General features: G+C 36.5%; 1 protein-coding gene across 6 annotated transcripts in view; it reads left to right on the forward strand.

The window, feature by feature from the left end:
* Positions 1–290: 290 nt before the first annotated feature.
* Positions 291–16815, forward strand: part of Senp7 (SUMO specific peptidase 7) — a 177301-nt gene continuing 160776 nt past the window's right edge. For 3 of the 6 annotated variants that reach the window (XM_071615396.1, XM_071615397.1, XM_027943177.2), the window contains exons 1-2: positions 291–453; positions 7783–7835. In XM_071615396.1, coding sequence (XP_071471497.1) covers positions 414–453; positions 7783–7835 — 93 coding nt within the window. In that variant the 5' untranslated portion in view covers positions 291–413. The remainder of the gene's footprint in view (positions 454–7782; positions 7836–16815) is intronic. The other 3 variants (XM_071615398.1, XM_071615399.1, XM_071615401.1) reach the window with 2 other exon arrangements.

Raw genomic sequence — 16815 nt, forward strand, 5'->3', positions numbered from 1 at the left:
TTCAGTTTAATATTTCTGGGACCATCTCACAAGATCCAGTAAAGTTACGAGGAATTCCTCACGTTTCCCCCTTTAACATCTGTCCACTTAATTTTCAAAGTTAACAAAGCCTTTTGAAGACCCCAGGCTAAAACTGCGCAGCCAGACTTACTTTCACTTAGGTGTTGATATTATGAAATATGCATCAGTAAATAACCATTAGACAGGGAAGCCCGCAAAGAAAACAAGACCCAGGAAGCGATTTCCGGGCTGAGGCGGGAGGGGCGGCCAATTTCCGGTTGGAGGACTGGCGAGGGCTCTTGCGCAAGCGCGGTCCTCACTTTCCTGGCTTTCTGTCTCCACTGCCCCTCCCCCAAGCCGGAGGGGTCTTGAGGTGACAGCGCTTGCAACTGCGAGTCCAGTAGGAAGAGAAGATGGACAAGAGGAAGCTCGGGCGACGGCGATCTTCATCTGGTGAGAAAGGGCTGGAAGAGGGTTGAACATACTGTCTTCTACCTAGGAGGTGACGGGTGTTGTGTTGCGGCCCCGAGCTTTGAGGTGAGAGGGAGGGCGAGGCGGGGGCGCGCACAATGGAAGGCTCCGGAGTGGCTCCCGCCCCTCGAGTCAGACACTCCGTCCGAGCTGTCATCCCAGCCGTGGAGGCTCTTCGCTGCAACACCCTTTGATTTTTTTCCCCCTTCTCCTGCGAACACTCTCCTGGAGTCTCACGGCCCACGGATCTCCCCGGTTGGCTTGCTGCTCCCCTGCCACGCCTTCCTCGTAATTCCACCAATGTGCCAGTTTCATTTCCAGCTTCTCAGCACCACTTTGCTCAATTCCTTTGATTCTTGCTTTTTTTTTTTTTTTTTTTTTTTTTTACCTCGACTCCCTTCTCCCCGCTGGCACAGAAGGAAAGGCGGGGCTTGATAATTGCCACTTCGATCCTCAAATAAATGCCTTATTGTATCTGATTCTTATGAATAGGTTTGCTTAATAGCCTTTTTCTTTTCCAGCCTCCTGCTTTTCCCAAAAGTGATCAAACAAAAGATCTGAAGCCCAGCTGTGTGTGTGTGTGTGTGTGTGTGTGTGTGTGTATATATATACTGGGATTGAACCTGGGGTGCCTGTACCAATCAGCTACATCCCCGGCTACTCTTTATTTTGAGACTGGGTCTCCAAAAGTTTCTAAGCCTGGCTTTGAGCTTGGGATCCTCCTGCCTCAGCCTCCCGAATAGCTGAAATCACAAGCATACAGTGCCTCACTGGCACTAGTGTTTTCATCTCACTGTATTTTTTTTTTAAGTTGTAGATGAACACAATATCTTTATTTTATTTAGTTATTTTTATACATTGCTGAGGATCAAACCCAGTGTCTCCTACTTGCTAGGCGAGTGCTCTACCACCGAGCCACAAACTCAGCCCCACTTACAGTATTTTTGATTTTGAAATTGCTTTAAGGTTTAAATAACTATTTTAAGTTTTTTTTTTTTTGGTTAAATTGTGGTAATACAAAATCGTTTTTTAAGATGTGAAGTAGAGCTCCAGTCAACACACATTTTTGTCAAACATGTCATCCATTAAGGGTACCTCAAATCCTTGTGTTAAGTCGGGTAGATTTAGGAGAGTAGTATAGTAGCACACAGTCTAGTATATAAACTAACATCTTATGACCCAATTACTTCATTTTAAAGTTTATTATTGTACCATTTAGTTTTGTAGATCTGACGTTAACCATTACAAATTTATGTAGGAGAACCTTGTGTCTGAGCATTTCAAACTGTTTTTTGGGTGCAAAGGAGAGTGAATGGGGATCTTAGAGGACTTTGCTTAGACTGTTAAAACTCTGAGGTCTCTTTTCATATACAGTTAATGTTTACCACTTTTTGTGTATTTTAGGGATGTTAATCTTTACCTTTGAAAGAATATGTCTGATGTAACTGTAGGTTTATATTGCATATATGCCTCCAATAGATCAATATTTTTTAATATCTCACCCCCTGAAGTCATCAAGTAAAACCAACACATTAGAAAAATGAAGTGTTTATTTGGTGTCATTTTGTGTTTCTTAACAGAACTTTAGGTATAGTCATACTTAGTTTAAAGCTTTTTTTTTAATAAATGCATTTCATCTTGGTTTATTACATTTGTGAGGTAGAGCAAAATAGTAGCTTTGTTGTCCATCAAATTCTGTTCCTTTTTACCTGATTATACTTAGATTGATTTATTATAGTTATTTTGATGAAAGTAGTTGTGGGAAATCAACTTTGAGAATTAAACTGCTAATCTTTGTAAAATACATTGATATTTATGTTATACCTCTAGATTTTTTTTTTTAACGATTTCTATTTTGCAGCTCTTCTTTCTGAAAAGTATTGTATAGGAACCGTTTCCGAATCTAATGTTACCTAACTGTTCTCCCGCATATATCTAGTTTACAATGTGAACATTAATTTTAAAGAACACTGCTGCTTTTCCTAATGATGTGTTTTAATTTTCCCATATAAATTCTCAGGAATAAAATGTGCTCAGTTGGTTGAAAGAGATTCTGTGTAATGGTTATATATATGTAGCTGCTGCTTCATGAGGATTTATTGCTAACTGGAACGGAAATAAAGTGATGTTTTCTGGTCATCACAATTCATAAATTCACAGAAAGAGGAGTTCTTAATTTTAATTTTTAAAAGATTTTTTAAAAAGATGGACACAATATCTTTCTTTATTTATTTTTATGTGGTGCTAAAGATTGAACCCAGTGCCTCACATGTGAAAAGCAAGTGTTCTACCACTGAGCTATAACCCCAGCCCCTTAATTTTAATTTTTTTTGTTGCTGTAATATGGATTGAACTCAAGGTTTTGCACATGTGAGGCCAGTGCTCTACCACTGAGCTACAACCCCAACCCTTTTTGTTTTATGTATTTTGAGGTAGGTCTCCTTAAATTGCCCAGGCTGGCTTTTAACTTGTGATCCTCCTGCCTTGCCTGCTTGAGTAGCTGACATTCCAGATGTGGGTCACCCTGCCCAGCTAAGAAAGAGATATTTGATAAATAACATAGGAAGAGTAGGTAGAAGCATGACAGTAGAGATAAAAGAAGACACAAATTTTGAAGTTTTGTCTATAAGATTGTAATAGGCTTGGCTGAACTTGTTTCTCCTAAAAAAAGGAAGAACTCTTAGGTTCTTCTAGTGTATTGCTTAGAACTCTTTCAGTTCCAAGTAGTAGCAGAAACCAAATTCCAGCTGGTTTAGGCTAAACACAAAATAAGTACTTCTAATTCATGTAACTGATAACTGCAGCATACCAAAGCAGTAAGTAGGTGGGAAGGAAAGACTTCTAGAACAAGCTTGAATAGAAATTAGGTGAAAGATTCTTTTTTGAAGAATATTATAGATTTTAATTATGTTGATAGGGAGTGGGAAAGAGGTAGCTGGTGAGGGAAAGATTAAAGATACATCAGGTAGGAGATAATTGATGCAGTGAAGGTCTAGAAGAAATAGAATAGTAAAATAACAGGTTGGTGAGATATAGTAAAAGGAGCAAGGATTCATAAAGATAGATACAGTTTGAGACGTTAAGGATATTGCAGTCATGGCATCTACAAGATATCTTTTGAGAAAGAATAACTTTTAAAATAGTTTTAGAAACTCAGAATAGGAGGTCAGTTGGGATGAATAAAATAATTATCAAATCATTTTGAAGTCTTTAAGTGTGAGTTTATAGTTGCTACAACTATGTGACTTCAATAATGCTAAGCAGTACAGGAGCAAGAATTTGGGGGGGGGGGGGATGAAGTTTAATTTTACTTAAGGTTAAAAGTTATGACAGGATGTGGGTGCAAAGAATGGGTTCAGTGAGAGTCAGGAATTCATGGACCAAAGGATAGAATGTTGTATAATGAGAGGTTCACATCTGAGATTCTGTTTTCCTTAAGTCTACTCGTGAATGTATAATCATGGAATGGGGATATATAGAAGTTATTGGAGTAAATAGAGATGAGTCCATTGTTTCATTCAGGGATATGTTAGTGTTTGAGGATGACAGTAGATTTTAATGACAAAGTGGAAAACTATGAACCATATATTTTAGTATTCTAGGAACATTAGTGAAGATCTTGAGTTTGCAAATGTCAGTCACAGTATGGGTGAGGGAATATATCCAATTTATGGGGATTTTATTTATTTTAATTTTTGGAGACATTTTATACATCTTTATGGGGCACATATGGTAATTTAGTACCTGTATATGATATATAATTATCAAATCAGCATTTCTGTCTATTCAAACTTGATTTTTTTTGTGATAGGTATATCATACTCTTCTAGTCATTTTGGAATATAGATTGTTGTAATCAATAGTTATCCCACTGTGCTATAGAAAAACCAGAACTAATCCCTCTGCTCTGTGATTTGGGCCCTCTTATTGAACTTCCCATTCCCCTTCTCCCCTGCCTTTCAAATTTATGGGAATTTTTTTCTTTTTAAAAATGTATTCATTTTAGATATACATGACAGTAGAGTGTATTTTGACATATTATACATGCATGGATAAATTTATGGGCATTTAAAAGGAAGAATTATTATTTATTTTTATTTTTTATTTTGTGGTGCTGGGTATTGTACATGCAAGGCAAGCACTCTGCCATCTGAGCTATATCTCCAGCCCCATGGAAGAGTTATTGTAATAAAATTAGAATGTTAATTGGAAGTAGTAGTAGTGGGGGAAGGATATTGTTAATTTCTATTCCTGGGTTTATAAAAAGTTATGTGGGTTGATTAAAAAAAAATTGGATTGAGTTAACTTAAGATGGAGGAAGTGTCCAAGGAAAACATTCAGAATCTAAGGAGTTGTATTGATTTTGCAAAGGATTTTAGTGGACTAAGAGATGGAGACAAATGTAGATCAGAGGTGTTTTATCTTCTTTGCTGCTTTGGCTAAAAGATGTGACAAGAACAACTGTAGAGGAAGAAAAGTTTTTTTGAGGGCTCACGGTTTCAGTGGTCTTAGTCCATAGAAGGCCGGCTCCATTCCTCCTGGCTCAAGGTAAGGCAGAATAGCATGGCGGAAGAGTGGCAGAGGGAAGCAGCTCACATGTTGATGAGGAAGCAGAGAGAGACACCATGCTCCAGATACAAAATATATACCTCATAGCCACTCCCCAAATGTATCATTTTCTCCAGCCACACCCCACCTCCCTCCAGTCACCACCCAGTTAATCCCATCAGGGATTAACACACTGTTTAGGTTAAGGCTATAACCCAATAATTTCTCCTCCAAACCTTACATTATCTCACACATGAGCTTTTGGGTGACACCTTAGATCCGAATCATAACAAGAGGATAGAGTTGGGTTACATAAGTGAGAGGATAACAAGGTAATTGGAGAGTGGTGAACGTGATTCCCAGGCTTGATGTTGGAAGATAGAAGATTTTTTTTTAATATTATGAGTTTTTTTTTAAAGAGAGAGGAGAGAGAGAGAGAATTTTTAATATTTATTTTTTACTTATTGGCGGACATAACATCTTTGTGGTGCGAGGATCGAACCCGGGCTGCACGCATGGCAGGCGAGCGCGCTACCGCTTGAGCCACATCCCCAGCCCCAAGAAGATTTAAAAGTAGATTAGAGGAGCATTGACGGGATGGATTATGAATAAAACTGAATAAAGCCCAAAGATCTTATCTGAAACTTTGTTATAATGTTGTCTTAAATCCCTGATGGTTTATTCTAATCTGGGTCTTCCATAGTTTAGTAGTCTGGCAGATGTGGGTTGCATCTCTCCTGGGTTGCACTTGGCCCTGGAATATCCTTTCACCTGATTCTGCCTAGGATTTTTTTTATTCTTCAAAGCTCAGTTCCTTTGACCTTTCCAAAAGCTATTTCCCAATTAACTCAAACTTGAAAAAAAGTATACCTATTTCTGAAATTTCATGGGTCTTTGCACTTTTTATAGGATGTTTGTCAGATTTCATCATTTATTCAGGTTTGCTAATTTGTCTAATCTATGCTGATATAACTATTAACTGAGTCAGAGGGTCTGTCTGCTTCAACTTATATCTCCATAGTATCTGGTATGCCCAGAGTGTACTGGCTAAGAGTACCACCTTTGGAATCAGACCAGTGGTGAACATCATGGTGACCTTGATTCTTCAAACCTAAATTTCTTAATTTATAAAATAGAGATAATACCATTACAGATCTCATACATACTACTTTTGTAAGGATTAAATAATTTGTATAAAGCACTTAGCATATTATCTGGCAATGATAATTACTATTATTTCAAATAAATTTTTATGGAATAAACAAGTGAATGAATGATTACACAGTCTACTTGGGAAAAGTCATGCTTTTAATTTAGAATAAAAATAATTAGACTTTCTTGGGTGCTAATGCTAATATACTGAGAGCAATTTTAATGTAAACTATTTTAGTAATAGATACCACTAATTTTGTACTAATTATAGGTAAAATGCAAAATATTTTAATATAGACTATCATTTAACAAGTCGAAAGATGAATATCATGTTTTGCAGATGAGAAACTGAGGTGGTACTGAGGATTGAACCTAGTGCCTTACACATACTAGGCAAGTGCTCTACCACTTAGCCACAACCCCAGCCTCTGCCTTTCACTCTCTTAATAATGAAGTTTGATGAACATAAATTCTTAATTTTAATGAAACTCTTAGTTTATTTATTTTTTCATTATGGTTAGTAATGCTTGTGTCCTGTTTGAGAAATCTTTGTATACCCCCAAGGTCATGAAGATACTTTATTTTTTAATACTAGAAGCATTATTTTATGTTTTATATTTAAATGTGTGATCCACTTCACATTAATTTTTAGATAGGTGTCAGATAGGTGTCAAAGTTGTCTCCCTCATTTGGTTACTGAATTGTTTCAGTATCATTTATTGAAAAAAATTATTCCTTTCCTACTGAATTGCAGTAAGATGCAGTAATTACAGTAAGATGACTACTTAGATGTGGATCTCTGCCATTTATTTTAATTTTGAAATATGCTATATTCCAGTAGACTGTAATTTCTAAGACATCTTGGATTGTGTTTAATTGGCTCGCTACACTATACTCACTACCTAGTCCAATGACACATGATTGACATTCAGTATATATTTGCTGATTGAATGAAAGAATTTTTAAGAGAGAAATCCATAGGAAGTCTGAGAAATATTTTTAAATAAAGAATTAAAAAGTGTTCCGAGTTACACAGCATGTTTAGATATATAGTAGAATTGAAATTGTTTTTGTAGAATATTGCCAGCTTCTAAATATCCACCCCCTTCATAAAAATTAGTTTAGTTAGATAATTCTATTACAGGGCATGAGGTCTTTTGCGAGGAAATTCCTGTTTAATTCTTGGTCAATTTCTTTTGTCACCATACATATATTGTTTACTGGAGAAATTTTTTTTGAGAAACTGCTACTCTTTTAAAACTTGTAATTTTTTTAGTCTTTATGGCTAGCCCTTCAGCTTCAGTAAAATATATCAGTATAAATTCTGAACCTAATGAGAAGTTAATTTGGAATAAGGAATAGATGTAAAAGGATCTCTTCCACTATTTTAAAAAATCTTTTTCATATCAAATAATAATTTCTGGGATGGGGTTGTGGCTCAGTGGTAGAGCACTTGCCTAGCACGTGCAAGGCCCTGGGTTTGATCCTCAGCACCACATAAAAATAAATTTTAAAAAATCAAGGTATTGTGTCTAAAATACAACTAAAAATTAAAATAAAAAAAAAAGTTTAAAAAATAATAATTTCTACAATGTTTTTTATTTTTTGTAGAGATTGTCACAGAAGGAAAAAGAAAAAAGTCTACATCTTCTGATTTACATGAGGTATGCATTAGTTTTGCTTGTAACCAATACAATTGCTGAAATTGAAAGTGTTTTGCAATTTTTTTAAAAAATAAAATTTTTAAATATGGTAAAACTTTGAGCAGTATTTTGAGGAAAATGATGTTCTGAATAACTGAGCAGCTTTTAAAAATCCATTACAAGATGACTGGTATACATTTTGGTTTATATTTTGAATTTTATATAAAACATAAGTCAGCATTTCATTGATGACTGAATGTATTAGCATGCTTTGTGTTCATTCATTAATAATGTAGATATAGAAGAGCTGTGTTCATGGCATATGCTGAAAATTATTTTTTGGAATCTGTTCTTTTAAACCTCTTTTTTTTCTATTCATTTCTTCTTACAAAACAAGCAAAATGAAGTTTCTGCCTATGTTGAGTGTTGTTTTTTTTTTTTAAAATGCATCCCTATAAAGAATGATAATCTTTTTCTCTAGAATTTTGTGCTTAAATGCAGTGATACCTGATGTACATTATAATGATTTATTAGATACTTTTCTCAGAAGCATTTATGTATGGAGATCTTTAATTTGAAACATTTTTATGTTTTTACAGTTGTACATTTAACAACGATTGTAGAAATCATAAAGGAGTATCATGGGTTAATGAGAGGGAATTAAGAGGACCTTAGTAGACCACGTAGAATATCTTTGCTAGTCTTCTTTGGCTTAAGATTTGCAGGGTGTGGTTTCTCCATTTATTTTTATTTATTTATTATTTTTAAAAAATATTTATTTTTTAGTTGTAGTTGGACACAATACCTTTATTTCACTTATTTTTTATTATGTGGCTCTGAGGATCAAACCCAGGGTCTCGCACATTCGAGGCAAGTGCTCTACCACTGAGCCACAACCCCAGCCCCATGGTTGTTTCTCCATTTAAAATTTTGGATTTAGCTCAAGTACAGTGAATGAGGAAAGTAGAAAAGAAAATTTTACATTGCTGTGAAAACTACTGTCATATCCAGTATCTCATTTTGTTTTCTGATACTGTAAAATAATACATAAGACTGGCCATTTATTTAAAAATACTATGTTTTTTGATTCATGGTTCTGGAAGCTGGGAAGTCATGGGTACCTGCTGAACTTCTGGTGAGGGCCTTGTATAATAGCTCACAGCAGAAAGCAGAGTAAGTGGACTGAAAAGAGGCATGTATATGAAAGACTCAGGGGAAGTACCAGTCTCACTTTGTTAACAACCTGCTTTCTTGAAAACCAACCAACTTGTAATTTTTTTAGTCTTTATGGCTAGCCTTAACTAACACAGTCTCTTGATAAAGAGATTAATCTTTTCATAAGGGTGAAGGTCCCATGACCTAATTAGCACTTAAAAGTCCTGCTTCCTAACACCTTTATATTGGTAATCCAATTTCAACTTGAATTTTGGTGGGGACAAATCACATGTAGGCTATAGCACCCAGTTTTAAAATACCTCTATGTTGACCACTGCTATTTAAACAAAATTTTTAAATTTATTTATTCTAATCAGTTATACATTACAGCAGATTGCTCTTTGATTCATTGTACACAATAGAACACACTTTTTCATTTCTCTGGTTGTACATAAAGTAGGGTCACACCATTCATGCAATCATATATGTACCTAAGGTAATGATGTCCATTTCATGCTATTTTTAATATTTGCAACAAAGTGCTCTGCTTTAGGGTATTATGTCATTCATGCAATTCACTTGACGTTCTACTGTTAACATTTCATAATATTGAAGCCAGGTGCAGTAGTGTGCACCTGTAGTCCCAGCTGCTGGGAGGATTGCTTGAGCCTACACATAGACACCTTATGTCTTAAAAAGAAAAAAAAATAATATTGAATTTCATGTTGGTTCTAATGCCCTTTTGACAAGCTCCTAGGGGTAGCAGGGGTGGTACCTTTCCTTACTTTTTGGCACTACAAGCTTATCTTGTATTTTCCCTACCCAGCCTTGGAATTAGCAGATTTCCCAAGGAGCCTTGGTTGTTTTTATTGAAGAATAAAATATTTCATTTGTTCAACCATAGTATACCTATAACGTCATACCAGTACATGTAAAAAATTTAGAATTCCTTATAAACTAGCATACTAAATTCTTGGTAGTAGTTTATATTACCTCCTAAGACCATTAGTAGAAATAACTTACTGAAAGGATAAGAACTTTCGTGAATACAGAGATAAGACACTGATACATTTTGAGTTTTTAAGAATTTAAAATTATTTTTAAGACAAAACTTGTTTTTTATTTTTTATTAGTCAATACTTGTTTTTTTATAGATTTTATTAGAAAATTCAATTTAACAAAAAGACTACTCAGATACAACTAGAATTAATACCTTGGAATTCTAGTTCATCTGTCTATCTGTCTATAGTAAATAAATATTAAAATTAGAACACCACCCAATACTGCATTTAATCTACTTTTTCTATTTAACTGCATCGAGGGCATAATTTTTCTAAAATCAAACTTATTTAAAATATTGCTTAGTATTTATTGGGTAGTTAAAATGTATTGGATAAATTATGCTCAGTACTAGGGAAATAGTGGTAAACATTTTTTGTTTTTTGTTTTTGTTTTTTTGGGTACTGGGTACTGGGGTGCTTAGCCACTCAGGCGCATCTCCAGCCCTGTTTTGATACTTTTAATCTTGAAACAGTTCTCACTAAGTTGCTTAGGTCCTTGCTAAGTTGCTGAGATGGTTTTGAATTTAGAATACTGCCTCAGCCTCAGAGCTGCTAAGATTATAGGCCTGCACCTCCACACCCAACTAGTGGTAAACATTTTAAATGACTACATCATATTTCATTATATGCAAATCTCAGTGAATTCTTTCATTGTTTTTGAGCTATTTTTAGTATTTTGAATTATAAGCTGTGCTAATTGTTGTATTGGAATTTTAAGTTTTGTAGGATCATTGATAGCTTAAAATCTTCGTTGATTGAATTATAGTAGAAACCATGACTGGAATGTGTCTAAGGACCCGGGATGTAGTTCAGTGGTAGAATCTGTGCTTAGCACAAGGCCCAGGGTGGTTCAATTCCTAACACCTCAAATGAAATAAATGCAATGGGATATAAAAACAAGTAAAATAAAATGTCTAAGAAGAGATCATATTGTTGCAAAAGACTCATAAGTATTTGGGTTTTTTTTGGGGGGGGTAGGAATTTGCTTTTTAAAAAATTGGATGTTATAATTAGAATTTTTTTATTACATATTTTTAAATGCATACAACTTAATTTAGATCAGTTAATCATTAAGAAAAAGTGAAGAACTCGAGATAGGGCAGAGGTGTGGGCGGGGAAGGGAGAGGGCAGGGGTTTAGCAATGATGGTGGAATGTGATGGACATCATTATCCAAAGTACATTTCTTTTAAAAATCAATTTATTAAGGTATGATTAACATACAAAAATCGTATAGATGATACCACTTGATGAAATTGGAGATAAGTATACACCCATGGAAACCATCATTACATTCTGTGCTATAAACATCCCCTCCAAAAGTTTCTTCTTTCTTTTGCAATTAATAGTTCCAGTGCTAATCTGCTAGTTGATTCAACGTAACATAAAATCTATCCCCTTTAGTAAAGTTTTTGGTATGTAATACACTATGGTAAACTATAAGCATTATGCTGTACAGTATTTCTCTAACACTTATTTATCTTACATAACTGAAACTTTGTACCCTTTGAGTAATACCTCTATGTTTCTTTCTCCCCACAACTTCTGGCAGCTACTATTCTTACTGCTTCTGTGAGTTTGACTATTTTAGATTTCTCATATAAGTGATATCATATAGTGTTTGTCTGTTCTCCAGGTTCATTTTCACGTAGTCACAAATGGTAGGATTTTCTTCTTTTTAAAGATTCAGTAATATTGTATTATATGTATATACCACCTTAATTTTTTTTTTTTAAACCAGTCATAGGATCTGGAGTCATCTTGAAGACTTGTTCACTCACTTGTTTGGAATCTATAGGAAGACACAAACATCTTGGTGAATCTGAATCCCTTTGTAGCCTCTCCATATGATCTTTCCAGTTTAGTGGCTTCAGGGTATCCAAATTTCTTACCTATGGCTTAGGTCTCCCAAGGTGTGTATACTGAGAGGCATAGGGAGGGAGGGAAGCACATAAGCACGTCTGAACCATGCTGAAGCTAAGTTTCCTCTTATGACTAGCCTTGGAAATCACAAGTCTGCCCAGATTCAAGGGGGACAGAACATAGTTTTAATGTTGGAAGACTGCCTGGTCATGTTGTGAGAAAAGAATGTGGGGTAGGGAATATTGGTATGGCCGCCTTTGGAAAAGACCGTATGCCACAGAATGCAGTGTAAGCTGTGTTTATCAGCTTTGCCTTGCTGTGTCAAAATACCTGAGGAAATCATCTTAAAGAGAAAAGATTTATTTTGGCTCAATGAGAGGAGAGAGAGATGGGAGGGGGTAGTGAGTGATTAAGCACAAAAGTGCACAAACAAGCTGGGGATCAAGCCTTCAACACGTGAGCTGTTGGGGAAATTCCAGATTCAGACAATAACATTATACTAGATAACCTGCTTACAAAGCATCCATGGATTTGAACAGCCTGAATCCCTTGCCTCACCCTGGAGAAAGCAGCTGTTGTTTTCTAATTAAGAATATAACCCCCCTCCCCCTGCACCGGCAAGGTAGACGGAACTGTGACCACCCACAGAGCAGGCCCAGCGGCCTGCTGAGGGGCAGAGCCGCCCCCCACCCCCCGCGCCTGCCAGGTAGGCGGAACTGTGACCACCGACAGAAAAGGCCCAGTGGCCCGCGGAGGGGCAGAGCTTCCAATCACTCCTGCAAGGTAGGCGGGCATGCGATCAACCGGCAGAAGGGGAGCAGCGGCCTGCTGAGAGGCAGAGCCGCCCCCTCCCCCCGCGCCTGCAAGGTAGACGGAACTGTGACCACCAACAGAACAGGCCAGACCTGCAACCGACAGACAGAATAGGCCCAGTGGCCTGAGGAAGGGTAGAGCCGCCCCCCGCCCCCCCCCCGCGCCTGCAAGGTAGGCAGACCTGCGACCACCGACAGAACAAGCCTAGCGGCCCGCAGAGGGACAGAGCCACCGCCCACGCCTGCAAGGTAGGCGGACCTGCTACCGACCGGCAGAGCAGGCCCAGCGGCCTGCTGGCGTGGTAGGCACATTGCCCCAGTTGTAGGAGGGGCAGAGCTGCCGCCCGCGCCTGCGAGGGAGACTTTGCAACTATACAAGACCAATATAAATATATAGGGGGAAAATTCAATAGCACAACAGTTTCACCAAGTAGAAAGGAGCGCAAACAGTATGAAGAGACAAGGAAAGAAAGGACCACAAGCAGTGCAGGTCAACTCAACGTTAGAAGAGGTAATAGCTGCAGCAGATGGAATGTCAGATAAAGAATTCAGGATATACATGCTTCAGATGATCTGGAGTCTCAAGGAAGACATCAGACAGCAAAATCAGACAATGAAAGATCACTTCAACAATGAATTACATAAACAAATCCAAGAAGCAAAAGATCAACTATACAGGGAGATAGAGGTTATAAAAAACAAACAAACAGAAATCCTAGAAATGCAGGAAGCAATAAACCAACTTAAAAACTCAATTGAGAATACTACCAGCAGAGTAGAACACTTAGAAGATAGAACATCAGACAATGAAGATAAAGTATTTCAACTTGAAAAGAACATAGACAGCTCAGCAAGACTGTTAAGAAACCATGAGCAGAACATCCAAAAAATATGGGATAACATCAAGAGACCAAATTTAAGAGTCATTGGGATACAGGAAGGGACAGAGTTTCAAACCAAAGGCATGAGCAATCTATTCAATGAAATAATACGAGAAAACTTCCCAGACTTGAAGAATGAGACAGAATCCCAAATCCTAGAAGCCTACAGGACGCCGAATGTGCAAAATCATAAGAGACCCACACCTAGACACATTATAATGAAGATGCCCAACATACAGAATAAGCAGAGAATTTTAAAAGCTACAAGAGAAAGGAAGCAGATCACATTTAGTGGTAAGCCAATCAGGATAACAGCTGATCTTTCAACACAGACTCTGAAAGCTAGAAGATCCTGGAATAACATATTTCAAACACTGAAAGAAAATGGGTTCCAACCAAGAATTGTGTATCCAGCGAAATTAAGCTTCAGGATGGAAGATGAAATTAAAACCTTCCATGATAAACAAAAGTTAAAAGAATTTGCAGCTAGAAAACCATCTCTTCAAAACATCCTTGGCAAAACATTACAGGAAGAGGAAATGGAAAATAACAATGAAAACCAACAATGGGAGGTAGGACAGTAAAGGGGGGAAAATAATCAAAGAGGAAAACAAACCATGTTTAGTAACATAAATAAACAAATATGGCTGGAAGAACAACCTATATCTCAATAATAACCCTAAATGTTAATGGCTTAAACTCACCAATCAAGAGACACAGGCTAGTAGAATGGATCACAAAACAAGACCCAACAATATGCTGCCTACAGGAGATGCATTTGATAGGAAAAGACATACATAGGCTGAAGGTGAAAGGTTGGGAAAAATCATATCACTCATATGGGCTTCGGAAACAAGCAGGAGTGTCCATACTCATATCAAATAAAATAGATTTCAAGCCCAAGTTAATCAAAAGGGATAAAGAGGGACACTACATACTGCTTAAGGGAACCATACACCAACAAGACATAACAATCATAAATATATATGCCCCAAACAATGGTGCAGCTATGTTCATCAAACAAACTCTTCTCAAGTTCAAGAGTCTAATAGACCACCATACAATAATCATGGGAGACTTCAACACACCTCTCTCGCCACTGGACAGATCTTCCAAACAAAAGTTGAATAAGGAAACTATAGAACTCAATAATACAATTAATAACCTAGACTTAATTGACATATATAGAATATACCACCCAATATCAAGCAGTTACACTTTTTTCTCAGCAGCACATGGATCCTTCTCAAAAAAAGATCATATATTATGTCACAGGGCAACTCTTAGACAATATAAAGGAGTAGAGATAATACCATGCATCTTATCTGATCATAATGGAATGAAACTGAAAATCAACGATAAAAGAAGGAAGGAAAAAGAATAAATCACTTGGAGAATGAACAATAGGTTACTGAATGATCAATGGGTTATAGAAGACATCAAGGAGGAAATTAAAAAATTCTTAGAGATTAATGAAAACACAGACACAACATATCGGAATCTATGGGACACATTGAAAGCAGTTCTAAGAGGAAAATTCATTGCTTGGAGTTCATTCCTTAAAAAAAGAAAAAACCAACAAATAAATGATCTCATACTTCATCTCAAAATCCTAGAAAAAGAAGAGCAAAACAACAGCAAAAGTAGTAGAAGGCAAGAAATAATTAAAATCAGAGCTGAAATTAATGAAATCGAAACAATTGAAAAAATTGACAAAACTAAAAGTTGGTTCTTTGAAAAAATAAACAAAATCGACAGACCCTTAGCCATGCTAGCGAAGAGAAGAAGAGAGAGAACTCAAATTACTAGCATATGGGATGAAAAAGGCAATATCACAACAGACACTTCAGAAATACAGAAGATAATCAAAAATTATTTTGAATCCTTATACACCAATAAATTAGAAGATAGTGAAGGCATTGATAAATTTCTTAAGTCATATGATCTGCCCAGATTGAGTCAGGAGGATATAGACAACCTAAACAGACCAATATCAATTGAGGAAATAGAAGAAACCATCAAAAGACTACCAACTAAGAAAAGCCCAGGACCGGATGGGTATACAGCAGAGTTTTACAAAACCTTTAAAGAGCAACTAATACCAATACTTTTCAAGCTACTTCAGGAAATAGAAAAAGAGGGAGAACTTCCAAATTCATTCTACGAGGCCAACATCACCCTGATACCTAAACCAGACAAAGACACTTCAAAGAAAGAAAACTACAGACCAATATCTCTAATGAACCTAGATGAAAAAATCCTCAATAAAATTCTGGTGAATCGGATACAAAAACATATCAAAAAAATTGTGCACCATGATCAAGTAGGATTCATCCCTGGGATGCAAGGCTGGTTCAATATACGGAAATCAATAAATGTTATTCACCACATCAATAGACTTAAAAATAAGAACCATATGATCATCTCGATAGATGTGGAAAAAGCATTCGACAAAGTTCAACATTCCTTTATGTTCAAAACTCTAGAAAAACTAGGGATAACAGGAACATACCTCAATATTGTAAAAGCAATCTATGCTAAGCCTCAGGCTAGCATCATTGTGAATGGAGAAAAACTGAAGGCATTCCCTCTAAAATCGGGAACAAGACAGGGATGCCCTCTCTCACCACTTCTGTTCAACATAGTTCTCAAAACACTGGCCAGAGCAATTAGACAGACGAAAGAAATTAAAGGCATCAAAATAGGAAAAGAAGAACTTAAATTATCACTATTTGCAGATGACATGATTCTATACCTAGCAGACCCAAAAGGCTCTACAAAGAAACTATTAGAGCTAATAAATGAATTCAGCAAAGTGGCAGGATATACAATCAACACGCATAAATCAAAGGCATTCCTGTATATCAGCGACAAATCCTCTGAAATGGAAATGAGGACAACCACTCCATTCACAATATCTTCAAAAAAAATAAAATACTTGGGAATCAACCTAACAAAAGAGGTGAAAGACTTATACAATGAAAACTACAGAACCCTAAAGAGAGAAATAGAAGAAAATCTTAGAAGATGGAAAAATATACCCTGTTCATGGATAGGCAGAACTAACATCTTCAAAATGGCGATATTACCAAAAGTTCTCTATAGGTTTAATGCAATGCCAATCAAAATCCCAACGGCATTTCTTGTAGAAATAGAGAAAGCAATCATGAAATTCATATGGAAAAATAAACGACCCAGAATAGCAAAAACAATGCTAAGCAGGAAGTGTGA

The sequence above is a fragment of the Marmota flaviventris genome, chromosome 8, assembly GCF_047511675.1.
Source record: "Marmota flaviventris isolate mMarFla1 chromosome 8, mMarFla1.hap1, whole genome shotgun sequence".
NCBI lineage: Eukaryota > Metazoa > Chordata > Mammalia > Rodentia > Sciuridae > Marmota > Marmota flaviventris.